This window comes from Colossoma macropomum, unplaced genomic scaffold, assembly GCF_904425465.1.
Source record: "Colossoma macropomum unplaced genomic scaffold, Colossoma_macropomum, whole genome shotgun sequence".
NCBI lineage: Eukaryota > Metazoa > Chordata > Actinopteri > Characiformes > Serrasalmidae > Colossoma > Colossoma macropomum.
This window is the reverse complement of record NW_023494792.1, coordinates 12813428-12841280: the sequence shown is the minus strand read 5'-3', so window position 1 is coordinate 12841280 and position 27853 is coordinate 12813428. Positions and strand designations below refer to the sequence as shown.

Here is a 27853-nt window from a genome sequence, read left to right as displayed (position 1 = left end):
AACTACTTCCGCACTACATTTCCCGTGAGCCTTTGCTGCGCCACGAGAACGAACGCGCAGTCATGTGGATGGAAATGGTAATGTGTATCCGCTAAGGCAACAGTTCCGAGAAAGATGCAGGACGAGGATGACAACTCTGCCCATCCGCCCAGGAATTCTCGCATTTTTGCGACCAAGTCTGTGGATGTGTCGGACTGTGAGAACACGAAGGAGCAGGCTCCGAAATTATGCGGCTACCTGAACAAGCTGGTTGGTAAGGGGCCCCTCAAGGGATTCAAAACTCGCTGGTTCGTGTACGACCCGAGGAAATGTTACTTGTACTATTTCAAGACCCCTCAGGATGCCCTTCCCCTTGGGTACATAGAAATAGCCGATGCGTGTTTCACCTACGATGTGGAGGCAGAAGAGGGCCAGTTCGAGATCCGCACGGCGGGGAAGGAGTTTCTGCTCAAGGTAAATGGAGTAAATGGCTGTGGGTGGATGTGCATTATAGGCTGCTTAATTTCTCACAGATATCTTCAGTTGCTTTGAATGAATGCATGACTGTGAATCACTTTCGAAATCAGAAGAGCAGATCTGGACACGAAATCAGCTACTAATAAACACTGTTGCAGCGTTGAGCACGATCTGTCAAAACTCCATGAAGGATCCCTGTCCATGTTTTTGTTAACCTGTGTATCTCGCCGTCTTTAGCCTAGACAACAGCAGCTGCTGCTTGATCTTCGTTGTCTTTCCAACATACTGATAATAATTTGACTGCAGTCTAGTCTGAAATTTTGGTTTAGTCTTGTTGTGTTGTCACTGTGAGATAGACAGTGAATACACTTTTTGGAAATGCACATTAAGATGGTGTCAAAGTAAAACTTTTGAAAATGTGCTTACTTGAAGAAAGCCTGACATCAAGTGCATAACTTACTACAAAGCTGTAAAAGAGAGTCTTAGTACACTTGGCAGGCTTGAGGGAATCTCTTAGTCACTCAGTCAGCTGGCCTCTTTTTAAAGGGATACAGCAGACACTCTGGATTCTTATTTCACCTCAAAACATTGACTTAGAGTGGTGGTTCTCAGTCCTGGACCTGGCCCTGGTCCTGTGTGTTTTCTCTCACCCCACACACCAGATTACACTCCTAATAGACTTGTACTTTTCATTAACTTTGTCAGAGCAGGTATCATTTTTCTGGCTCCTAGGATGGCACTGCTTCTGCCTCCTGATAGTCTGACTTCTGTGGATAACAGTCAGCTTACTTTTGTGTTTTCTCTGAGGCAGCAGACCATGTTCAGTTTATAATAAGCCTATAACTTAGCTGATGGGTTGAATTAGGTATGTTAGAGCAGAAACTCGCTGAAAATTGGTGTTTCCCAAGACTGCGAAAACTGTCTTTTCAAACTGCTGAATGCTGGTATTAAAGAGTGTAGGCCTATCAAAAAATTAAGTTGATGTTAAAATAAAGCTTGGCACATGGCACATTACATACGCAAAGCTCATCTGAAAAACAAGTGCAACAGTATCTTCATATTGCGTACAGTTATTAGACCAGCATTGTAATAACCCAGCTTGATTTGCCAAAATATCCCTGCCACTCTGACAAACATTGGCTGACTGGCCACTGTCCCAGCCTTAGATTTATGAGAGCAGTTGAGGTCACAGCACCTTCTCCAAGTCCTCCATTGGTGCGCTGATTTATTGGTTGTCACACATGGCAAAGCTACAGGCAACACCTTCACGAGCTGTTGTCACAGCTTAACTACTCAGATATTAAAACCGTGTCAGTGCCTGCTACACACAATCTCGTTTTTATGAAGTAGACTTTGTAAAGATTTGATGATGCAGGCTTGGATTCTGTTAACATACAAGGGCTTATATCTTTGCTCCTTTGAATTTGAGTTGAATGTCCAGGAGCACATTTTATTTTTAAAACTAGTTTCAGCTGAGGGAATCATGCGCCGAAACACATCAGGTGTTTTGTTGGGTTCATGGGTAGACGCTACTCAAACTGGAACTGAGACTGAAACCCGCATGATCGCTCTCAAAGAGTACAATCACCCTCACACCTCCCTGTGTTCCTCTAAAAGAGACAGGTAGATGGCTTTATTGTACCAGCTGTGTTGTACCAGATAACATCTGTGTTAAAAATACCTCACAGCTTTATGGTTTTCTATTGAAAAAGCCCCACCACGTGAGAGGTCCAGAGGAAGTTTACCAACCAAAACAGAACTACAGCAGTATCTGCATCAGAACTAGAAAAGTGTCAGTTGACCCAAGTTCAATAATGAATCCTCAGTTTTATACTAATTTATGTATTACATAAGAAGTTGCGGAGCCAGTCTTGTACTCTTGAATGTCAATGTTGCCCTTAGAAGTTATTAAGTCATTGTTGTTTGGGGGTCTACGAGCAGACGTGCCATAATTATTGTTAGCCTAGCCTGCATGACCCTCATAACACTACTGCTGCTACAGTGGGGCTACAAGTTGAAAGATCTATAGCCATTTTGCTGTTATGATTATGGGTTTCAGACTGCATAATAAAGCATGAACATTCTATTTTAAAGTGTTAACTAGAAACTAATAGCACGCCATTAGTGGTACGCATCAAAAATTAGACTTGGAGCATGTGACCACACAAGCTGTGCCACTTGTCATGCATGACCAATATTAAAGGTTCCACAGCGGTAGCATCGCATTGCAGAAGTGGTGGAATTATCGTTGATTGAGGTTGATCTGGCAGCCGATCATTACAAAGAATGTTGGAAAAAGGAGGTTTGCATGAAAGTAGGCAATCAGACATCATAGACAACAGTGTGTTGCAGTACCACTTGCTGAGAAAAAGAAGAATTGTTGATGGGGTTAGAAGGCAGGTGATCGAGATTAAAGGGCCCATATCATGGAAAATCAAAATTTCCTTGCTTTTTCAAAATAAAAGTTTGATGTAGTATGGAAATATTGTTATAGTTTCAAAACACACCACTCACTCCCTAGTCCATATAGGCTCACTTTCATTTGACAAATTCATTGTCATGTGCCTGTTCACCCTTCAGCAGTTTAGCCTCACCCATTAATGCACTTCAGTCCAGACAACACAAAAACAGCTTGTTTACATCTAAGTGGTAAAGAGAAGTTGGAAAAGGGTCATGTAAAATCAAATTATATCTCATTTTGAAACACATAAGCATCATGAGCAGACCATCTAAGAAAAATATAGGATATAGACTCTTTATTGGTCAGACCGCCCACTACCCTGCAGTGGTAGGGGAAACATTGTAATGCTTTTTACTTTGCAGGCGCCCAACAAGCAGGTGATGCAGTACTGGCTGCAGCAGCTCCAGCAGAAGCGATGGGAGTTCAGTAACACGAGAGGATGCGGTAACAGAGACAGCTGGTGCTCACCCTCCACGCTGTACCCTCACACAGGCCTGGTGGCCAAAGATGCAGGTAAGGGCCTGATTAGAGCTTCACAGATATGCTGCACCTTATCATTTTGCACACATGCACTCCATGACAAAGTGGTCTGGAATATCCTCAGCTCTCCCACTGTTACTGAGGAGTGTTTTCCACTGCTGTTTGCAGCATGTGGTCATTTCTCAGCCTGCTCACTCTGAACAATCCACTGTTTCTGGACTGTTTCTAGTAAGTATGTGGCGTGACTCAGAGGTCAACAGGATACATGTGTTCTGATGAAGAGTGGGTTAATATTTAACCTATCGGGTTTACTTAGATCAGCCCATGCCTTAACCACACAAAGACCAAGGAAAGGTTAATGATGATAATCATTTTTCTCTCTCTCATTCTCTTTTTCTCTCTCTCTACATGAAATCCTAATTCACGTTCAGTCGTACTTACTCACTTCAAGTCTCTCTCGCTGTCTTGCTCTTTCTTTCTCTAAATGTAAATATTTGGGGAAGCCACATAGCGAGACTCTGCACCCTATACAGTACAGATTTTTTGTTGTGTTTAGCTAGATGTTGGAAGTAAACTGTCTGGGCGTCTGGCCCTACACATATCATATATTAACCATGTGAGGACACATGTACAATGTATATGTAGTTGTAGGCAAAACTTTGGGCAGCCCTGGTCAAATTACATGCTTTGTTAATTCTCTAAGTGAAAATAAGATGACACGTCCTTTAGAGAAGCTTGAATATGGCATTTCTTCCTGCAAATTGTAGTGCACAGTTTTTGTTTATTTGCTGAGTTTAACATATTGAGGGAAAAATAAAACATAAATATAAAATTTGCCATAACTTTTGTATAGGCCACATTTTATGTTTTATTTTTTCGAAATATGTTAAATTCAGCAAACTCAGTGATTAAATTTTGAATTAAAGTGTGTTCTCTGTAGAAGAACTTATTTTCACAACAAAACATTTTGACCAAGGGTACCCAATTTTTTGCATACGACTGTAGAGTGAGAAAACATGTCATGAAAACACAATTCAATTCCACGCTTCCTAAACCGCTCATTTGAGTATGTGATTGTTTCAGTGGACTACAAATTTTGAGTTTCTCTTGTTTGGCACTACATCTGGCTATTGTTAACTCGTTCAGGTTGAAAGTCTTGGAATATTCCAGTCGATTGTGTAAACATTATCAGAAGATATGTTCTCTTGGGGGTACTGTAACATCTCTCATTTCCCATTGTGGTTCCAGCTAGTGCAGCTCCTTATAACCATTGGGTACTCAAACTGTTTTTGCAACACAGTGAGTGATGGTGACTAAGAGCAGGGCCAGTCACAAGGACTACTGCTTTGATCATTTGGAACACAGGCCCTGGCCTGTAGCTAGTAAATAGCATTATGTGTCAGTATGTAACTGTTTAGTCTTTTGTGTTGCTGTTCAGATGCAGTGCTCCTTGACCAGCCCAATGAAAGTATGGAGAGCGTCCGGAGTGATTTTACAGTGGAGGCAGATGCTAATGGCTTGGTTGGACTCCAGACTGCAAGGAACTCGGCAACCCTTAACTTTTCCCTTAAACAGTGGAGCACTGAGCTGAGGTAAGGGCTGAGAGAATGCATTCATTTGTTTTATAAATACCAATGCATTTTGTTTTTTGCCCGAGCAGCTAACATCACACATCATGCCACTGAATCGAACCTTCTGGTCTATATGGATCATTGTACTGAATTGGTTCAAAGTCAGAGTTTAAAACACATTTTGGACTTTTAACTGACTTGGACTTCAGACTAAAATCCTTTATCTTTATACATACATTTGGTATAGGTATTGTATTAAACTAAACAGTTAAACATTGTTTTTTGTAATGACAAAAATTAATCATAACACTTCTAAAACCTTTCCAAATGTTTCAGTAGTGACAACTTTAGCTGAATTTGAGCATAAATCAAAAATGTACGTACATAAAATCATATTATATTTCTTTTTAGGACATATTTATTTCAAAACATTGACACTAAACGCTCACTATGTGGCCATGAGGGACAAGGATGCAGTCTCACTTGTTGCTCTAAAATGCAGCATTGTGGGTAAAATAAGGCTCCACCTATTGGACTACAACTCTGTGTTTTGGTAGTGACATGAAAATGTGAGACAGCATTTTTGAATAAAGTTTTTGTATTTAAAAATTAAACTTATGATAAATCTGAAATGTTTCAACTGCAGTTTAAACCATCAAAAATCTCAGATCTTTACAAAAATTTGCAAATACACAAATGTAAGTAGTATTTTCAAGTTGAAATTTAGGGGTTAGGGTTTGGGACACACCTCCTAATTTAGCTAATTACAATCTCAATTAATGAGCTTGGGTTTAAATACATCATGATATAATACTTGTAAATTTCTAAAGTAGGAATACTTAATTATTTTTTAAATAGTTTTTTACTGTGGGACTGCAGTTTGAACTAAGTAGAACGGTTGTAAATGGTCTTTGACTGCGCTGCCTTCACTAAAGCTCACACTTCCTGCACTTCATCAGAGCTGCTTTGGACACATCTGTTTGGATGACGCAATGATTTAGCATGCCAAAAAGCTCAAGCTAGACAAACAATATGGTGAACAGAAATTCAAAGCAGTATTTGACATAAGCTTTTAGGAACTGGAAGCTGCAGTGCACAAACTTGCTGTAGTGCCAAATAAAAGAGACCAAACATGATGATGTTGAGCAAGCAGGGTTGTCCAATCATGTCAAAAGCAGAACTGGTTGCACATACTGATGTGACATCTGCTGTTTGAGGGTGAGATAATGACACACAATGTCTACACACATCATCCTGCAAATTAGTTAAAAGCTGTAACATCTTCAGTTTGGGTGTTATTAGAGCATGAACTTCCCCCTGACTGTGTGTCCTCTTTTCTCTTCTGAGAACAGTTGTTTCTTCATTATCTCAATGTGCCAGCCGTGTAACTATGGTAATGTATGCAAGGGCAGAAAATAACAACACATTGTCTGTATATCTGGTTAACACTGTAACACCTTTAAGCTTTGTATTTATCTTTATTGAGCTGTAGTCTTCTCTGGCACAAACACCAGACACTCACCATGACCTCAGTGAATGCAGAGCTAAGCTTCTTGAAAAACCCCCTTGACTTTTCTTAGACAAAAGAGATGCTTGTTAAAAAGCAGTGGAATTTTCAGGACAGTTTCTTATGAATGTCTAGACATCCTCAGCAGACATGCCCCACTCTGTTTTTTGCTTTTTTATCAGTGCTATTATCAGTGTTTTCCTCTCGGGAAGTCAGCTCATGTGTCTTAATGCTTCACTTGATGCTTTTCATGCTCTCTGATTCCAGCAAACTTAAGATAAGCAACCAACATGCTGGGACATGTTGTTATGGTCTAAACTTAACTGGCTGGAGGAATCCACCACTAGCTCATTCTCTTAGAAAAAAGTCTAGAAATTATGTATGATGATAACAAGGATTCTGCCTGCATGCGGTTTCCTATTGCCATCCATCCCTGCGCAACAGATATCAGGTGGCTGCCGCCACAACTTAGTAGTGTGGACTAGTTTGGTCACGATAAGAGAATTTTGATTTCAATACCAGTACCAAGTGTAATATCTCTACTTCTTAGCAAAATGATGCTTTGGAAAATTCAGACGTATTCAATTTCACGCACATGTTAGGAGCACCAGCACTAGGAAGGTGAAGGTTAACACAAGCTTTCTCAGAGTCATGTGAAGCCAGCCACTGCATATTTTTGAACTGCTGCTAACACAACATCATTGGACAGCTGAACCCGCTCAGAGGAAAGCACCAACCGCCTGTTCTGTTATGTCAGCTTACAGACGCCTGCACTGGCCAGCATTGCGCTGGGTGATGAGGGGACCATCCTACCCACTCAGAGGGAGCAGTTGTGCTCTTTTGGACTCTCGGCCACGGATGGCTGTAGGCTGTGGCATGGATTGTGATCTTCTGATGATAGGGCGTTTAGATGGTTGCATCACTCGGGAGCCCCCTACTTACTCTTTTAACTTAAAGCATTTTTTCACAGCGTGCTGCAGGTCCAAAATTCTGAGACCATTAATTAAAATACTTATATTTTGCATAACCCCCACCTGCTCCCCGGGCGCCGTGGATAGGGCTGCCCACCGCTTCGGGCAAGTGTGCTCACTGCCCCCTAGTGTGTGTATGTGGTGTTTCACTGCACGGATGGGTGAAATGCGGAGGTCTAATTCCGATGTGTTCAGACACAGTTGGCTAAAAAAGGTTAATTTCATTTCATTTCATTTTGACCCCATTGTACAATATAGTATTTCATCTCAACCAGATACTGAGTAATACCTAATGTTAATATTTTCTAGAAGAATAGGATCATATGGTATGTATGGAAATGTTTACCACACTGTAGTACTGAAAAGACACCAAACTTTCAGTACATTGTGCAACACTAGTACAGGCAGACCTGACACTGCCTGTTAGATTCATTCTCCCTTCTACACTTCCAAAAAACATTTTACCTTCTGTCTGCACTGCTGTTCCAGATCTTTTAGCTGAGACGTGTTCCCTGGGCTGAGGCTGTGCACACTGTTGTCCAAGCAGTGCATGTTTGGAAAGACCTGAACTCATTGGGCCTCATTCACCAACCGTTCTTAAGAAGAAATTTCTTCTTAAAACCCACTTACACTTAGATGTTTTATTAGGACCTTTCTCACAAACAAATTTAAGAAAAAAATTTGGGAATATGTTGGTGAGGCCCGTTGTTAGTGGCATCTCAAGGCACAGGTGTTCAGGACTTGGACCAGTAATGCGTAAGTTTGTACTTAAATTTGTGCACGAAGTTTTTACTAAGTCACAAGTTAATGCTGCTTAGTTTTGAACTTTTCTTTTACTAAATTTGGTTGTACCACAAATCCATACGTCACGCCTTAGTCAAAACTAATGTGTCACTACTTTTCTGTTGGTTCTTTTGCTTAGGGGGAGGCTTTAATAACTACTAAACTCAACATAAACCACTCAATGTATTCCTAAACTACAGACAATCGTGTGATTGGCCAGCCAAGCTGCTATTTACGTTCACATCTGCACACATGAAATGCAGTGATGATATATTTCACATATATTGGTATCTACCAATATCAAAAGTTGATAACAATTAAAGTAGAAATGGCAACATTATTAATTATTGTAGCTGTTCATTAGATATATGCATAATATGTATGTTTACTAGGGGTGGGAATCTCTAGGCACCTCACGATTCGATTCGATTACGATTCAGAGGGCTGCGTTGCGATTATAAACGATTATCGATGCACCTCAGGTGGTGGGGGTGGTGGCGGTCGCTGTGTCAGTAAAATATCTTTGAGACGAGATGTGTGCAACATAGCGCGAAAGCCCTATGACGACTGAGAATTGCTGTGCAGACTGCAAGTCACCTAGCAATGATAAGCAGCACAGTTGGTTTCCTGGTCTGTTAAATCTGCAACGCGAGACTGTCAAACGCTAAACAGTTGCGGAGATGAACTCGTGTCTCTTTCGAATTTTCCCGTTCCACCTTAAATGGTGCCGCATTTACATTCTGGCCCCTCAGTCAGAATTTAAGGTGGAATGGAAAAATTCGAACAAGAAGCTGGAGAATAAGAAGCGACTTCAGCCTCGTAAAACAGTCGAACATTGAGAGACATTTTACAATAAGCTGCTCTACTTTTGAAGAAAAGTTACCTGGCGGAAATGGGAGGAGAGCGGCTATAGCTAAAGCTTAAAGCAGATCAAAGTAAATCTGCGTTTTCGTTTATATTGTTTAGTCTATACTAGGCCATCAGCACATACTGAGACATACTGGCCATTAAATATTGTGGCTCCCAAGGTGGTTTGATTTTTGTTGAAAGGACAAAATGGCTCTTCATAACATTTGGGTTGTGACTCCTGACCTAACCTGGCTTTTAATGCAGAGGATGCTGGTCGGATTTCTCACTCATCCAGTTGTGTTTTTGTTATCTGCCGCCACAGACCGTCCGGGCGCTGCCCCTTCCGCCTTTTGCATTCCGTCAACATTACGTTATAAATTAAATATTTAGAAAATTGATTTTTGACATTTGTCAATCGATTCAGAATCGTCCACGTCCACATCGCGATGCATCTAAGAATCAAGTTTTTCCCGCACCCCTAATGTTTACATATCACGATTTGAATTATTGTTGTCCGTCTAAAATGAATTATTTCTAGGTGGATGATAACTTCTCGATGTAAGATCATGGAATCAGTATTGGCAATTAGGGCTGCACAATATATTAATTCTTAATAGTTTTCACAATATAAACCTTTTGCATTAGTGCGTTCAAAATATATTGCAAGACATATTGCAATTGCAATATGTAGCTGTATAATCACAATATGGTATTTTGGCCATGTTTTGTAGCCTTATTGTGAGTACTTCTGTTACTTATTCTGTTAAACTATGCTTTTGCTTGTATGAATGTGGAAAGTGCATCAAAAGGCTTTGTTTCTTCACACCATTATTCACACCCGCGGTGCTTTTATGCATCAGCAGACGTCACCCTGAGCTGCTTAACCACAGCGCTTTTTCTTTCTCTCGTCTTTTTCTTTCACTGTCCTTTCCTCTGTCTCTCCATCAGGAACAGCATGTCTCACTTACGGCCCAGTCGAGGTGGAGAGAACAGACGCAGTGTTTTTTACACAGCCAGCAATGAGGAGTGGGAGATGATTGATCCTCCTACCAAAGACACACCAGAACATAAGCCCCCGACCGAGAGCCCACGCAGAGAGAACCCATCGCACTTCCACAGACGTGAGAAACATCTTTTTCAATCATTTCCCCTTATTGCTGCTGTGGAAAGACCAGGGCCAGAGCTTACAGAATGTATAGTATTGCTTCCTCTTTTCTTTGTTTAGTGACACCTTGCATATACATTGGTGATGCTAGCGTGTTTTTATGCAACCGTTTTCGTCTGTCTCTAAACGTGCACTGGACACATTTAGCTTTCAAAATGTATTTCTTCTAATTCAAATAAGCGGTTTTATTTTACTGGTTTGCAATAACTTATCTTAATCAGGTTTATTTCTTTATTTTAGGGAAAACAAACTCACGTGCAGTACTGTGTTAAAGACCATTCGTTTAGTTTCTGGTCGAAGTTGTTCATTTTTTAGAAGATATTTCTCAAGAGATCAGATATAAGATAATCCAGTTGCAAAGAAAATTATGTGAAGAAACAGAACAAAACTGAACTTAAAAAATACTCTTGCTTCAGATCTGAAAAAAAAAAAATCCACAGAACACAGCTGAACACTATGGGTCTGAAATAGAGGTGGGCAACATGGCAAAATGTAGTATAACAAAACTTTAAGAAGCTTTTATGATACAAGAGAAGTCACAATATTTATTTTTTGACATCTGGTAAGTAGGAACAAATAACCTAGTGCTACATTTTAAAAAATACTATGAAAAACAAAATCTAATTCTTACATTTAACATTTCACATACTATACTGCACTAAATCCCATTAAACAGGACTGATTATACTGTCTTTGTAATCAAACATGCAGTTGGAAAGTGGTTTTAAGTACTGACGATATGCTTGAAAAAAAACATATTTTGACATATTGTGATGTAATTTATCACAATAACGATAAATATTGTCCCAGTCCTAGTCTGAAAGGATGTGTAGCTGTCAAGAAGCTGTTACTGAGGAAAGGAAATGGGCAAAAAAGAAGAAACTTTACAAATCAGAGAAGCTGCTTATGTTCTCAAAACAATGGACTGACCACCCCAAAACCCAGACCTCAGCATCACTGAATGTGTTTGGGATTACTTTGATCACGAAAAGCAGAAAAGACTGAACTTTGGAGGTGTGGAAAAATATCCTTGCAGATTTCTTCGAAAAACTGAAAGCAAGTTTCCCAAAAAGAACAGAAGCTGAATTAAAGACAAAGTGAAAAAACATAAAGGCTGAAAATGTTAATGTTGTACTTGAATAACTTGTACTTAATGGCCATTTTGACTGGAAATTACACAAATTAAATCTTTGTTTTTTGCATAGTACTATAAATATTTGACAAAATTTGAATCAGTACTTGAGAATGATGAAAGATGAAGTTGAATGTTATAAAATATACCCAAAATATTAATATGGTAACAAAACCTTTGCAGGTATTTTTCTTGTTTAATTAAAAAGTAGAGGTGAAAATAATACATGACTCTAAAATTTTCAAAATAGGACAACGCATCCCAAAATTTAGATCGGCAGTATATTTGAATCTGTAGCCAAGTTGTTAAGTTGGTTAAAATCTTCTGCTTTCGATCTTGTTATTTTCCACAGACTCCCTTGGTTCAGCATTTACATTCGATTTCCGGAACCCATCCCGCATTAGACGGCCATTCCACGTGGGCTCGGGTAAGTCAAGCCGCAGTGCAGAGACGTCGCCGGTGGAGTTTAACGGCAGTAAGGCCTTGGAGCTGCAGCTGCGTTTGCAGAACCAGCAGGAGGAGCTGCGCCGCATGCAGGAGGTGCAGACCTGCCTCCAGGAGGAGCTCAGCAGTCAGAAGGTACAGAAAGAGGGGTGTGAAGGAGAAGCTGAATAAATGGGTGAATAGCTAGAAGGTCATATAAACTGGCTTTACTTTAATCAAGGAAAAAAACAATGAAAACTTACTGTCTCTCTTTGTTTTACTAGTAAAATAAATATATGTTCTGCACTCATAATTTTTTTGTTGATCACAGAGTTATTTTTGCTAGGTTGAGTGATTCTCAAGAATTTTAACTAGTCTTCAATGATCTTTGACTTCTTCAGAGTGTACACTGTAAATCTTAGCAGCGAGCTGCAGAAATGATTTAAGGGATTATTTAAATCCCTATTTGCAGTTGGGATTTGTTAAAAGCAAATAGCTGACCAGTACCATTACAATGGGCAGTGGTGCAGTATGTTCTACCCTCTCTGCCGTCTTGAAACAGAGCCTGTTGTCAGTTATATAACAGTTACAATAAGTGTTATTTACATATTTATTTATTTATTTTACTGAGAACGTATACAGTACAGCCGTACTAAGTTTTGCTTCTATACCAATTTAAGGATTCTTCCTGGAACCTTTACATCATGCATGATATGGAAGTTCTTTAAAAAGGTTCTTCACCGTTACACATTTTATTTACCAAACTGGTAAATAAGATTCTTTAGTGATTCTTTAGAAAACCAAAAGAGGTTATTTTGTGGCAGAGCTTTTCAAATCTGGACCTTAAATCCATTTTCCTGTCATGAATTTTATATTCACCAGCACAAACTGTTGATGTAAGTGATTGGTCACCTAATCTCATACCATGCAGTGACTGCTAAATCCAGGACCAGATTTGAGGACTTTTGCTCAGTGGCATCATGCAAAGAATCCTTTTTAGCACCTTCATTTTTAAGAGTGTTTCCTTTGTATAAATGTAGTGTCTGTCTGGTTTACATTCACAATACTGTGAGGTAGGTAGAATTTCACCTTAGGATGTAGTTTTAAGAGGAAAAAAAAAATCATGATTTTTTGGAAGATACTGCGATACTGAATTTTATCCATACTGCATAGGAAGTATGGATAAATAGGAAGCCCCCCGAATTGCCCGTTGAAGTACAGAAAAATATCGAAAAAAGTTCTGTGGAACTGCATTGGGGATTTCCACTGTAATCTCAAAGCCCTGTAAACTGTTCCCACAGTTGAGGAGTGCAGTACATGTGTTGTCTTATTTACTGGACTGTCAGAGTTGTATCACTTGTGCTGGGATTAAATCTGGGCAGAAGGACTATCTCTGAGGAACTCTTAAACTGTCTGCAGTGAGTCTCGCATTGCCAGTTCCCCATTTGTTTCACTACTGTACTTAGACGGGGAATTCCTGTTAGACTGTGTATGTGTATGTGTTCATGTGTGAATTGTTTTGGTCACGCTACTCGTAATCTTACCATCGGTGCTACTATAAAATCACCACTGTGTGACTATTCTGAATATATACATTTCCTATTAGGTTGGACAGTTGTGTGTGTTACTGAGTGACTGTGGTGCAGTTATTAGGCTCTATGGTGGCATGTTTTTTTTGTTTTTTCATTTTTATGTTCTTTTTTTTTTGTTGATGTTTCAGCAGAGATGTTTATCAGGGGCCTAGAGAGCCACATGCCGGGTACCGTAGATTCATTTATCTATTAGTTTACTGATTATGAATGTTATAATGTAAGGTCTTGCAGATATAACCACAAGCAAGGGCAGAAACAACACCACTTATTCCAGCTCACATCTAACATCTATGGGCTTGATTAATGGTTATTTGACTAAATTCGTATTCAAAACACTAGAACATTTATCTCCACTACACATTAATTGATTTGAAAATAATTTCATTTATGATCTGGATTCTCAGTATGTTCTTAGAAGTGTTGTTAATTTACGTACGGTAATGGAATGTGATGAGTGCATGTGCTGTGAGATTGTCTAATCAACTGTTTTAACAAATCAAACTTGTGCCCTGAGCATTGCAGTGTAAATTCATTATAGCTTAGAGACTGAAATTAAAAGCATAGTATACAGGTGAATGAAAAAGGATAAATTAGATAACACATGACAGGAGCAAACCTCCAGAAGATCAGAGCAGGATTCTTTAGATGAATCTACTTTGGACCAACTAATCAGAAAACAGCAGTAATTATTCAGTAATAAGATATTCAACACTCAGTATTGTTTGTGGAGACACTTTGAAATACTGAAGTTTTATGTTAGTCAAACAAATTGGAATCTTTTAAAGAGATCTTTAGATACAGAGTAGCTCTGCTTTTACAGAATATTGCTGTGCCATTATGCAAACAGCCTTCAGGGAAGTTTGCATTAAAAGCAGAAGAAAACAGAAATCCCCAAAATGTATAAAATAAAATAAGAAATAGTAAGTAATTTTTGTGAAATGAAATTGGTTTATGGTTTATTTAGAAAGAGATCAGCTTCTCAGAGTCAGAAGTGCTAATCTAGGTTCAGATTCCTCTCTTATTTATTATGGCTTTCTGGTCAGGACAGTCCTTTTCTTAGAAGCTCCAATAATGCTGGCTGTGATCCCACACAGCATGAGAGCAACTAGCATTTGTTTTTTAGACTTTTACCTTCTCTTAACATGTTTTTTGTTCTGAAACTGCAAATTACATTCTATTATCAATTAATAGTACCTTATGCCAGTTAGTTAAGCTGATACTGACAGTAAGGAGCAACATGGCCCTTGACCCTCCTAATCACAGTGCTTATCTTTCTTAATTAGTTGTGGTTTCATCCAGACTTACACAGTAGCCACTTAGAAATAGTGTTAACTAAAGGGGTCAGCAGTTCCCTAACTGAATGAAGTGTGTTCTCATGAACTTTGACATTAAGGCTCCTGATCAATAAGCACAGAATAGAGCCTTAATGTTTTTCCCCCATCAGCTCTTTTGGTGTGGGCTAACATGTTAATGTTTGCTTGACTCTGCTTAGCTTTCTTTGTGACTGGCTTGTAATGAAACTGTGTTTTCACCTTTGCTAGGAGCTGGTCAGGCTTCTCCAGCAGACGCTGCGGAGCTCTCAATGTGAGCATTGGCCTGCAGGCAGCTCTGTGCCGGGGGAGGTGGATGCAGCTGCAGCCCTGGCAGAGCGGGACGGGCAGATCCAGGCCCTGTGTGGTCACATGGAGCGGCTGGCCCTTGAGAAGGAGAGCCTGCAGCAGGAACTGAAAGGCCTGAAGGTTAAAGTGGGGGAGATTAATGATCAGTTAGGCATGCTAATGGAGACCATCCAGGCCAAAGATGAGGTCATTATGAAGCTGTCCCAGCAGAGCCAGGAGGGTAATGCTGAGCTGCCAGAGTGCAGCTCCCCCACGGCCAGAGAACGGCAGGAGCTGGACAATCTGAGGGTAATGAGATCTTTAATTGAGAATATGGAATAAGAGTCCTGGTGTAGATTATTGAGTTGTTCTTACTGTTGAATTATTAGCAAATTCGTATTTAATGTTCCTTCTAGAAAATTCCTTAGTAGGCAGTATTGGTTGTTGATGGGTGGGGCACTGCATGTTGAAGCCCACAGGCTATTATAATGGGCTTGGACTGCAAAATATAGTTTTAAGCAAATGTGACATTTAGGGTTGGGGCCACTTATCAATGTATTGCTAATTATTGACAGTGGTCATGAAATTTAGGTAGATTTCATCCTTTTTTCCCCCACATTCCATGCTGTGATCCGTGATCTCAAACTCCAATCCTGGTTTTGCTTCATCAACACATGCAGTACTGAATTGTCCTGTCAGCCCTGCCTGCTTTCCAAGACATACTGATAAATAGTTAAATACTGAAACATATCAATATATATCAATAACTTAGTCTTGATTCATTGATTTTTCAAACTTGCTTATGTGAATTTGTGCTTCGTTTGTGCCTGACTGCTTCTGTTCCGCTTGCTTCTTGAGGTCATTGCCTAATTGATTAATATAGGAGTGTAGTGCAGGCAGGGAAAATGTGCGGTTACCACTTCTGATCTAATATGTTACATTTGTATACATTTTAGCAGCCAGACATTACAAACCGTGTCTAAATAAGAACTGCACATTGGCACAAAAGTAAACAACCACAGATACCAATCAGTATCTTGCTCTTATAGTTGCGCTGTTCTTTTTGCTGAAAGAAGAAGAATTGTTGATTGGATTAGTGAATATACAATCAAGATTACGGAGTCGTCTGCCTGCTGTTTTCTATGATAGGGGAAACTCTGTATTGAAATGTTTTGATAGTAACATTGTAAGAAATTACCTTCTGAACTGAGCTACAAGAGACCGGATTAGTTTGTAATTCATGCAATTTTAGTCAAATAGTCTTAATATTTTAGTTTCACATCTGACTGAAACTGAATGATTTACAAACTAATCCAGTGGTAAGTTTGGTTCAGCTTTACTAGCAGTCCTGATGACACTGATCTCCTGAGCACTTTAGAAACAGTAAGACTTGGAATTGCTGGTAGGGAGGGTTCTTTTAGTTTACAGTGCACACTTTCTTGTGTCCTATTTTAATATGCTGGGTGATTGTTCTCTTTCAGGACAGCCTTCATGGCTACAAATCGCAAAATAATTTCCTGAACAAAGAAATCCTGGAATTGACAGTCTTGCGGAGGAATGCTGAAGCTAGAGAGAAGGCCCTGGAAGCGAAGGTAAGACCGAGGGAAAGAGAGAGAGATTTTGTGTGTGTTACTAGAAGGTGAAGTTGTGCAGGAAGCACCTTAGCTTCTTTTGCTTAATTTAGAATCTGATATATAGGTTTGTGCTGCCCTGTCGTTTCATTTCCCGTTTTGTAGCACAGATGTTTGTGCTTGTGTGTATTGTTTGATAAACAGTCCTGTCTTTCTCTGACTTTCTTCCTCTTCTTAAACTCTACATTCTCTCTGTCTGTACAGTACACTGCTCTGGAGGCCAAGCTGTGCCAGGTGGAGAGTAAGTACCTGGTGCTGTTGCAGGAGATGAAGACTCCGGTATGTTCCTCATCTGAGCAAGGTCCAGCCCACGAAGTCATATCCAGACTGCTGGAAGATGCCCTGGAGGTGGAGAGCTCTGACCAGCAGGAACACACTGTTTTCAAACCCCATGCTGTCAGGTAGGACAACAGTTTTTTGTTGCTGGCTTCAGACATCATCCTCTATCATACCATGTAGCCCACATGTTTGGACCACTGGCATAACACAAATGGATAAGAATTTTAAAAGATTTAACCCCAAGTTAGTAGTCGAGACCTCTCTGCCTTCTCTGGAATGTTACTGCAGTTTTGTGCCTATACACGTCATGATATGAGTAAGGCTGTCAAAGTGAATAGGTTAGTAACAGGTCAATGCAATAAATTATTAACAGGACACATTTTTAATAGCTGTTAATGCATTTTCCTGGAGTGACCTTTTAAATCATCTGTAGTACAACAAGCTGAAGTCCAGCTGCTTGTGTGCCAAATGTTACTATGATTGAATCTGTGATTATATCCCCCACACGTTAAATGCAGCCTTTAAATGGGTTTTATCCCCTTAAAATCTCAGACTTATTACACACTAAGGCTTATTATTTAGTAACTACAGGGACTTCAATGCAAACTGGTTGAGCTATTCTTAGGGTATAGATTTGTGTAATAAAACTCTGGGCCTGCTGGTGGGCCCTGGCCATTTAAGGGGTTAAATCAATACTTTCACCACCTTCAGATGACTACACTGAACAGTGTTCACAGGAGACCTATACAAACACTACCTGGACAAAAGCATTGGGACACCTACACATTACACCTACAGGACCTTTTATAACATCCCATTCTAAATTCATAAACATTAATATGGAGTTGGTCACCCTTTTGCAGCTATAACAGGTTCCACTTTTCTGGGAAGCTTTCTACAAGATTTTGAAGTGTGTCTGTGAGAATTTTTGCTAATTCATTCAGAAGAGCATTTGTGAGGTCAGACGCTAATGTTGAAGGAGAGGGCCTGGCTCACAATCTCCGTTCTAGTTCATCCCAAAGGTGTTTGATGGGGTTGAGGTCAGGGCTCTGTGTGGGCCAGTCAAGTTCTTCCCACCAAACTCACCCAACCATGCCTTTATGGATCTTGCTTTGTGCACTGGGGCACAGTCATGCTGGAACAGAAAGGGAGCCTTCTCCAAACTGTTCCCACAAAGTTAGAAGCATACAGTTGTCCAAATTGTCCTGCTATGTTAAAACATTAAGATTTCCCCTCACTGGAACTAAGGGGTCTAGGCCAACCCCTGAAAAACAACCCTATAGTATTATTCCTCCACCACCAAACTTTACAGTTGGCACAATGTAGTCAGGCAAGAAACATTCTCCTGACATTCGCCAAACCCAGACTCATCCATCAGATTGCCAGACAGAGAAGCGTGATTTGTCACTCCACAGAATACATTTCCCCTGCTCCAGAGTCCAGTGGCGATGTGCTTTACACCCCTCCATCTGACGCTTAGCCTTGTGCTTGGTGGTGTAAGGCTTGCGTGCAGCTGCTCGGCCATGGAAACCCATGCCATGAAACTCAGTTTTTTTTGTACTGATGTTAATGCTAGAAGAGGTTTGGAACCCTGCAGTTATCGAATCAGCAGAGCGTTGGCGACCTTTTTGCACTGTGTGCCTCAGCGCTCGGCGACCCCACTCTGTAACTTGGTGGAGTTAGTCCTAAACGCTTCCACTTTTCAATCATACCACTCACAGTTGATCATGGAAAATCTAGGAGAGAAGAAATGTCACAAACTGACTTGTTGCAATTGTAGCATCCTGTTACAGTACCATGCTCAAATTCAGTAAGCTTTTTAGAATGACCCATTATTTCACAAATGTTTGTAAAGACAGACTACATGGCTTAGGTGCCTGATTTTGTACGCCTGTGGCAATGGGACTGAATAAAACTCCTGAATTCAATGATTAAGAGGTGTGTCCCAATACTTTTGTCCATACAGTGTACATATATACATACACACACATTTATTGGTTGGAACATGCAGCCACTGTTGCTCTCCCTGGATGTCCGTGATGGATTGGAATTTGGAAACTGTGTCTATTCTGCCTCTTTTCTCACACTATCTTGATTTTGCAAGTTCTGTAATTTTTCTTTCCATAGGACAGTGTAAATAACATACTCTTGTGCTTGGGTTTCATACACTTCAATTAGAGCTGGGCAATATGACAATATTTATTGTTATGATTATAAATTACATTACAATATGTCACAATATGCTTTTCTAAGCATATTGTGGATATCGTCAGTACTTAAACACTTCACAGCTGCATGTTTGATTAAAAAGAGAGCTTAATTAGTCCTGTTTAACTGAATTCAGTGTAGCATAGTATGTGAAATGTTGAATTATAATCTTTGGATTAATAGTTTTTGATAGTATTTATTAAATGTGGCACTACTTTGTCGGTTCCAACTTATCAGATGTCAGAAAAAATAAATATCATGACGTAGCCTGTATCGTGAAAACTTAATGATATTACATTGTTTGCCATATCACCCACCTCTAACCTCAGTTCGTTCCAAAGCATACAAGTTATTTTAAGGAATGACAAAGACCACTTGACTTCTTTTCAATATTCTTTCCTGTCTTCTTCTCAGTGAGTACGATGTGTATGGCTTTAAAACAGTCCCAGAGGAGGATGATGAGGAGGAGAAACTAGTAGCCAAGGTGCGAGCTCTGGAGCTCAAGTCCCTCTCGCTGACTGACCAAGAGGTGTCTGTTGGGGTAAAGTGGGAAAACTACCTCGCAGGCACCATGAACAGGGAGATGGTTCGCTCTCCAGAGCTGAAGTCACTAATACGCAGTGGTGTGCCACACGTGCATCGCTCTAAAGTCTGGAGCTGGTGCGTTAATTTCCATGTGAAGAAGATACGAGAGAGCCAGCCGGCAGACTATTATGAAAACCTGCTGTGCACGGCGAGGGACAAGCCCAACCCGGCCTCTAAGCAGATAGAGCTAGATCTGCTGCGCACACTGCCCAATAACAAGCACTATGCCTCCCCTTCAGCTGAAGGTATCCAGAAACTCAGGAACGTGCTGCTGGCGTTCTCCTGGAGGAACCCAGACATCGGCTACTGCCAGGGCCTCAACAGGTAATTCTCAGTGAACAGGAATATTGAGGGATGTGAAAAATGAAGGGGGAAGTTGAGGAAGCTGCAGCACCCTCTGCTTTCAGGAATGTCTAACTGCAACTAAATATAATAATAATAAACTTTATAAATAAAGCATTTATTCATAGTTTAAAATATAGATTGTATATGTATTTTATATGTTTTTACATATTTTTGGAATCTGTATTAACCTATGACATTTGACATTGTCGTTGACTCAGACACACACTGGTTAGCTTGGCCAGCAGCCTACAGTGTGCAGTTCCCAAATAATTTCAGAAATTACACAAATTATTCAGTTAAAAGGAAATCATTAACATTGACTTCAGTATGTACATCACATATATAATCATTCAAACATTTTAAATCAGTGTTTTCAATTAAATAAATCACGTTTTGTATGTATTTTGCATGTATTTTGTATGCATTTTTATTTTTGTCAATGTTTATTTTTCATTTACATCATTTGAACATTTTCTTTTAAATACAGATCTGAAATATATTTACAATTCACTGCTTTCTATTTTTCTTTGGACAGTGACAGTATGCTTGTCCTGTGGGCCTTCCTGGGTTTAATGTAATTTGTAGGAAACTTAAGAATCTGAAAAAATAAATTTTTTGAAGATTCCAGAGTGATGACCAAAAATATGGTATAATATCAAGAATAAAACTAAAATAAAAATAATATCCAGAATGCCTGTGTTTCAAAAGTAGTCATCTAATCTCGATGCCAAAACTTGACAGAAAATTATTCTAAAAACATTGTACTTAAACAGTTGGACTATTTGCTGATGCAGAGTGGTGAGCCTTGACCCATCTTTGCTCATGATGGACTAGACCTTTTCTGGATGCTCTTTTTATACTCATGCATGATTACATCACCTCTTTTAAAATGTTTTCTGAACACTTAACAACATTCCTAGTTTTAAATTGCCCTATTCTAACTTTTTTGGAACTGGGTTTGTAGGACTTAAACCAGTAGTTTAACTGATTTGTTCCTGAACTTCAGTAAAGCTTCCACTAATGAGCACTAATACTTTTACACTCAGGGTTAGGCAATAAAAGCCTCATAGATAGACATAATCACTTTCATATTTGTTTGCATTTAATATTTCTTTAGGTTAGCAGCCATAGCCCTTCTCTATCTGGAGCAGGAAGAGGCTTTCTGGTGTCTCATCACCATTGTGGAAGTTTTCATGCCACGAGACTATTATACCAAGACGCTGCTTGGCTCACAGGTACTATTTAAAGGCCATGTTTTTTCCTGTTTTACCTACTGGTGGAAAAGTCTCCAGATTTACTGCCAGGACAGTAGCATCAGTCAGATGGACTGAGTACTGCTAGCATGTGACTATTAGGTCTGTATGATTCAGTAGCAATAAGGATAACAAAATTGATATATTTTTTCCCCTTATTGTGGTGCTGGTGCCCTTGGCTCAGTGCTGTTTTAACATATTCACTGTAGTGTCTGAGCAGTGCTTCCTCTAAAATGTATCTCTGCTTTATTATTATTATTATTTTATTTGTTGTAAATTAAATTATATGTGTAGCATTATTATTTAATTTTTATCAAAAACCATCTGTCTGCATTGTTCCCATGAAAATCCTGGGGTATCTTTTGAAGGGAAATTTCGATTTTTCTTAATTTCTATAGAATTCAATTATTAAAATGTAAACAAAGCCATTCAGAGTGGTTTAATGGGAAGTGCTCTGTTCTAGAGAAACGTACTGAGTCAGAATTGTTCACAGTGGTGGTGATAGGAGCCAGACATCTGAAGCATTTAATGGCTCTAAAAGCTACATCACAGAAAGTTATCACATGAAATGGTTACAAATACTCTGTCTGATGCCTGAGATGCCCATTGTTTCATGATAGATTTGAGATAAAATTTTAGCACAATTTAAATGAAAAAATGCATTCATAGAGGAGAGGTACCTGTGGGACATGTTAAGGCAAATCCGTTCCTAAAAAAAACATATTTTTCAGATTTATTACAGTTTTATCATTATTAACATTACATATAAAACATGCTGGTCTTTTTAGATTGATCAAAATGGCTATATTTGCATTGTAGACATTGCAATCCATGATTCCTATAATCATAATAGTCCAAGGTGATATATTTCTATAGAATGCACCTTTTCACATCAGGACACTTTGATTGACTTTGTTTACATCTGAGCAGTTGAATTAGGCAGAAATTAAAACAAAAATCAGCAAACGCAGCTTGTTGGAACATTTCTGTATCAAACTGTAATACAGTACAATTATTTTGTTCCTGTAGGTGGACCAGCGTGTGTTTAAGGACTTGATGAATGAGAAGCTGCCAAGACTTCATGCTCATTTTGAGCAGTATAAAGTGGACTTCTCCCTCATCACCTTCAACTGGTTTCTGGTGGTGTTTGTGGACAGTGTGGTCAGCGACATCCTCTTCAAGATATGGGATTCATTTCTTTATGAAGGCCCAAAGGTAAGAACGAAAATCTGAGCAAGCATTCTGTGTATTTGAGTAGGAACAATAGTAGTAGCATTACTTTTGAGGCAGCAACGAGCTATACTTACCAACATGTGGTTGTGGTTGTTGCCATTTGTGCATAATGCATGAATGTGCACATATAGTCATGCTTGTTGTGTTCTTATTGTACTTTATTTGGGTTTCCGGTTGCTGATGACAACAAGCTTTAGAGCAAGCAATATCAGCTGGTTTAAAAAAAAGAAAAAAAAACATAAAATGAGCAAAGAATAGTGTTCACTGAATGGAAAACTCATCAGTGTGCCCCCAAATCATTCATCAAAGGCCAAGAAGTTCAAAAACTGAATTGTGATTGTGTTTATTTCTAGTCTAAACGTGTGTGCCAGCTAATCTAACAGATGTGTGCTGATAAAATGAGCTCATGCTTGATTGATGTTTCCAAATGGAGAGTAAGTAGCTGTTACAAACAAAACAGGAACAAGTACCTTACAGTTTCCTGATGAACTAGTACCTTACAGTTTTCTGATGAATGCCTGAAGGAAGAATTATATGTTTAGACTTTAAATGACCTCTAGACACAGATTAAATGGCTGACACATGATAAATTAGCTGAAATGGAGCGGAAAAACTGATATCTTCATGACTTTAAGACTACACAAAGTGACGGCAGCATTCTGCTGAGGCTTATGTATCATGACTGTTTGTAAGACATGGACAGTGTTGATTTCACTGCAGCCGTGGCTTGAAAATAACTTGGGCAGTAGTTGATTTAGTAAGTTCTGAACTTCAGCACATCGGAAAATTTAATTTCAACACTGACTTGAGCCTGAACTGCAGAATGTCACCTTTCATTTGAGCACCTACTCAAATGAAACATTGAACATCTACAGTGAATAAATCATATAGAAATCACAGCCTTTTTATACATAATACCCACATTTTAGGGGGAGCAAAAGTAATTGGACAACTTAACTAGGTGCACCAGCCCAATTCCGATTTTTTTCACAGGTTTTCTTAATAAACACTCTGGGGGGCTAAATGTATACATGAAACACACTACCACGTTTCCAGTATGTTCTATTGGCCAACGTTGTGACATTAGTAACATTTTCTCTTCAGTGGGTCCAACTGAGATTTTACATTCTTAAACTGACGAGGTGCCCTTTAAATAACATGAATCAAATAAAGTGCTATGCTGAAAGTTAGAGGCAACTGGCTGTTTAGTGCAATGAGTCATGCACAGTAATGCTATGGCATTTAAGTATAGGTGTAGCATCAGCATTCAAATACAGCATGAGTGCACTTACCTGACTCACGTTATTTACGTCATAAAATTGCAATAGGTCAAAAAAACAATTGGCTGACTGTCAATTGCATGTTTGGGGCAAACATGGGCTGATTCTGATTGTGCACCCATAAAATGAATATAATCTGAAAAAAATAGTACTTGGCAACAAATCCTTCGATCACTGCCTGAAATCTGCCACCCACAGTCATCACCTGACAATATTTTCTCAGGCTTACTTGGCTAGTCGAGAATGTTCCATGTTCTAACCCAGAACTGTAGTTGCTTTAGCAGTAAGCTGTTAAAGCTGAACTACGCAACCTTTGGGGATTTGGAAACCTCTCTGGTGGAAATGTGTAATTGCATGCAGTGTACAGAAGAACATTTTGTAACGTTGGGTTGGTGCTTTGTTTCCCAACAAGCAGATTAATCTGATGTTTGCGAATTCTGAGGAAAGTGAATTAAATGCTAATGTCTTCATATCTTCATCAGTTGTTGATTCTGCATTTGAGACCTAAACATTGAGGTGGACCTTTGGAACTGTGTGCATGTAGTTAATATGTAAAGACGTGTGGCGTGGTCCGAAAAACTCCCGCAAAATCCAACCCAACTCCTCCGACTTCTAAAATATTATTTCAGTCCGTCTTGCAGCAGCCCACACACACCATACTTTAGTGTTTTTTTTTTCCTCCTGACTCACTTTTAACTAAAAAACCTTACATAGTGCTGCTTTAAGATGCTTTTATGTGTTGCCGAATTCATTCTATTACAACCATTGCAAGTAAATAACATTAATAAAGTCAGAAGAGACAGTTCCATCTGCCATACATAGCAAAGCCAATGATACATAGTAAACAATGGATCATGTCAGTTTGGATCACTTGAACCCTGCTACATAACACTGACATAACCGTGCCTTAAACTAAAATGTCATGTGCTGTCATGAGTTGCCATGACAGATGATGTTCGGTTATATAACAGTGTCATGTTATTACTGATAATTGTAATGACAGATGCAATAGTGTTTGATGTCATGAGAGCTTATGTCACATTAGTTTTGGTAAGTGTACTGTAACTTGCCATCATGACATCAAACATTATAACATCTATCTTAGCAATTAACAGTAATGATAACATGACACTGTTATAGTACTGAATGACAACTCATGACAGCATATGACATTTTAGTTTATGGCACGGTTAGTGTTATGTAGCAGGGTTCAAATAAAGTGCAAATTGCAAATTTTATATTTAAGGGCTTTTTTGTGGCGGAATTTGCTTTTAAGTATTCCTTTTTCTATTTCAGGGTGACATGCATGCATGCTGGAGGTCACTGTTTTTACAACTTATTTTTCTTTGTTTCTGCAGATCATATTTCGCTTTGCTCTTGCGCTCTTCAAGTGCAAAGAAGAGGAGTTTTTGAAGTTGCAAGATGCCATGGCTATTTTTAAGTATCTTCGATATTTTACACGTACAATCCTGGATGCAAGGTAAGATGTATATCTTTTTAATCCCAAGTTATTGTACTACCTTATTAGACATTTAAAACAAACTGTATGCTACAACATTGATCTGTTATGTTTAGTAACCCATCTAGTGTCAGATTTTTCTTTTGCTTTACTGTTCATTTTTGTACCCCAAAAGAATAAATAATTCCGATATTTCAATTACGAAGCTTTGTTTGTGTGTTTCCCTTACAGAAAGCTGATGAATATGGCCTTTGTGGACATGAACCCCTTCCCCCTGAGGCAGATCCAGAATCGCCGCACCTTTCACTTGGAGAAGGTTCGCCTGGAACTCACAGAGTTGGAGGCCATTCGCCAGACATTCCTACGAGAGAGAGAGACCACCCAAGACGGACGCACGCTTATTAGTGATGATGACGAAGACAACTAAATGAGCACCAATCAGTGACTGGACCCATACAGCTAATCAGCCAATCAAACAGTGCTTTGTTTATAGTAAATGTTTTGGAGACAGGATTTCAAATCTCTGCTTCTGAGCACAGTGGTTTGCAGGGACCAAAGAGCGTGATGCAGCCATTTTAGTTTACCAGCATTCTTTTTTCTTATCAATGTCCTTTTCTTGAGCGGTCAGTGAAAAATGATACATCGTCTTTTTTTATAGTTTTCTCTACAAGTCAGTATTAACATCCACATCAGTGTATTGGTTTATATTGTGAATGATGTGTGTGCGCTAGGTGGTGCTGATTGACCAAGAATCAAATTTCAGGTACCTTCATGTGATGCTGGGCTTGCAGTTCTGGTACACCAGCATTGTGTACTGTGTAACACTTCACCTATCAACACACATGGTTCATTGCAAACTCTTGTGTATATGATTTAAAACATGTTTACTTTCAGTTGTTTACCTTTATATGTAATATTTCAAATAGCACTGTTGCATTATTTTCTATGAATCATGGTGTACTTGTGAAATATACAATATTTCAGGTTTTGCTCATGCAAATTTCATATTCTTTGTACTTCTGTCCCTGTTTTTATGTTGTGTGAGGCACTTAAATCACTTTAAATTAGGGTCGTACTATTTTAGGGCGAATTTCAGTTTAGGGAAGTATGAGATGCTATATGGTAAAACGAGCAGTAGCCAATTCTGTCCTACATGCACATGAAGTATCTGCAAAGGCTCAGTGAACATTCCTGTCTTCAGTCATGAGATGACACTTAGCTGCTGGAAAACAGTTCTTGGACAATGCGAATCATGCAGTCTGTCAGACCAGGCTGCTTATTTTCTGCTTGAGTGGCATTCCTTTGTTAGCAATCAACTGCATTTGGCCTAGCTTGAGTCCTCGATTGTCAGGATTCTACCATATATCCAGTGCTGTCGGTGCCATATGTGTTATCAGTGTGACAGTATGGCATGGCTGTATTTCAGGATAATTTTGCTTAATAGTCATGGCCTTGAGTTTTACTGTAGTGCTATAAATGTGTCTTCACAGTTCATAGCACTAAAGAAATGATTTTTTTCCTGTGTGCAAGATCAAATGTATGTTAACATGAACTATCCTGTGTTTTGGTACATCACTCACTGAATAATAACAGGTTTTATTTGGTTCTGCCTTATTCAGCAGGGAGCAGTATTGTATGATTTTTTTTTTTTTTTGCTTATAATAATCTAACTGATAATGTGCAGTGTTGATCAGAATTCTATGTAATATGCATGCTACATGCCCTCAGTTTTTACTCTTAGTGCTTCAGTAAACCTAAAAATGGAATTGGATTTTAAAGGTCCATTTGATGAGGGGCATTGAATGTTTAGCAATTTATTTTGCTGTTCATTGCTTTTTCTGGCCTAACATACTTTCTTATAGTAGGAATATAACATTCCCTGTCTACTTTTATCTGTAGAGGTGTTTACAGGTGTTTACATTGGCTTCAATGTAGATTTGTTTTCACTTTAATTACTTTTCATGAGTTTTTCCCTTTTACGTTGGAAGCTTCCATAAATGCCCGTGGCTTCCTGTGTACGAAAATTTTACACATGCCTTCAGTTGATGAATGATAAAAAACTGTGAATTTTCTTGTTGAGAGCTGGTCTCTCGGATATGGAGGATATCTTCATTTTTTTCAAACCTAATCAGTGTACTTGTGATAAGTGTTGTGATACAATCTTTGTAGCTGCATTCCCTTCATTGTAATTTTCACTTTTCAGTGAGGACTTCCCTTTGATTTGAAAATTTAGCATTTCTATGTATGCTTTTACATTTTGCCATATATTAATTGCATGAAGACCATCACTTGTTATTCAACAGGTATCTTTTTGGCTTATCTAGCTCTGCTTTTTTTGTTGTTGTTTTTTTGTAAATGAATAAGCTAGCATGTCAAATTTGCATTGCTCATCGATGCAATGCATTGCACAGGTCTGTATACATCAATGTAAAGACTCTTTATGCTTGTATGCAAGACATTTAGAAATCATGTAATACTTTAAATGTTACCAAAACATTGTACTTTTTCACAAAGTAATCATTAATCATTTGATTTTAGTGCCATGATCTTCCATTAAATTTTGCCTTTGCATCGAGCACATTGCCTCTTCAG

The 27853-nt window shown here is 39.0% G+C and overlaps 1 protein-coding gene across 1 annotated transcript; it reads left to right on the top strand.

Annotated features, from left to right (window-relative positions):
- On the top strand, positions 1–27837 carry tbc1d2b (TBC1 domain family, member 2B). The gene is made up of 13 exons (XM_036576055.1): positions 1–453; positions 3280–3430; positions 4836–4989; positions 10027–10199; positions 11728–11954; positions 14932–15297; positions 16470–16580; positions 16824–17020; positions 19521–20015; positions 21154–21271; positions 22319–22504; positions 25161–25282; positions 25493–27837. Exons 1-13 carry the CDS (start codon positions 115–117, stop codon positions 25686–25688), a joined length of 2835 nt encoding a protein of 944 aa, XP_036431948.1. The 5' UTR covers positions 1–114; the 3' UTR covers positions 25689–27837.
- Positions 27838–27853: the final 16 nt, after the last annotated feature.

Coding starts and splice junctions, on each gene's coding strand:
- tbc1d2b (XM_036576055.1), top strand. CDS start 115: ATGCAGGACGAGGATGACAACTCTGCCCATCCGCCCAGGAATTCTCGC. Junction 20,016..21,153: donor TACTGCCAGGGCCTCAACAG/GTAATTCTCAGT, acceptor ATATTTCTTTAG/GTTAGCAGCCATAGCCCTTC. Junction 22,505..25,160: donor TTCTTTATGAAGGCCCAAAG/GTAAGAACGAAA, acceptor TTGTTTCTGCAG/ATCATATTTCGCTTTGCTCT.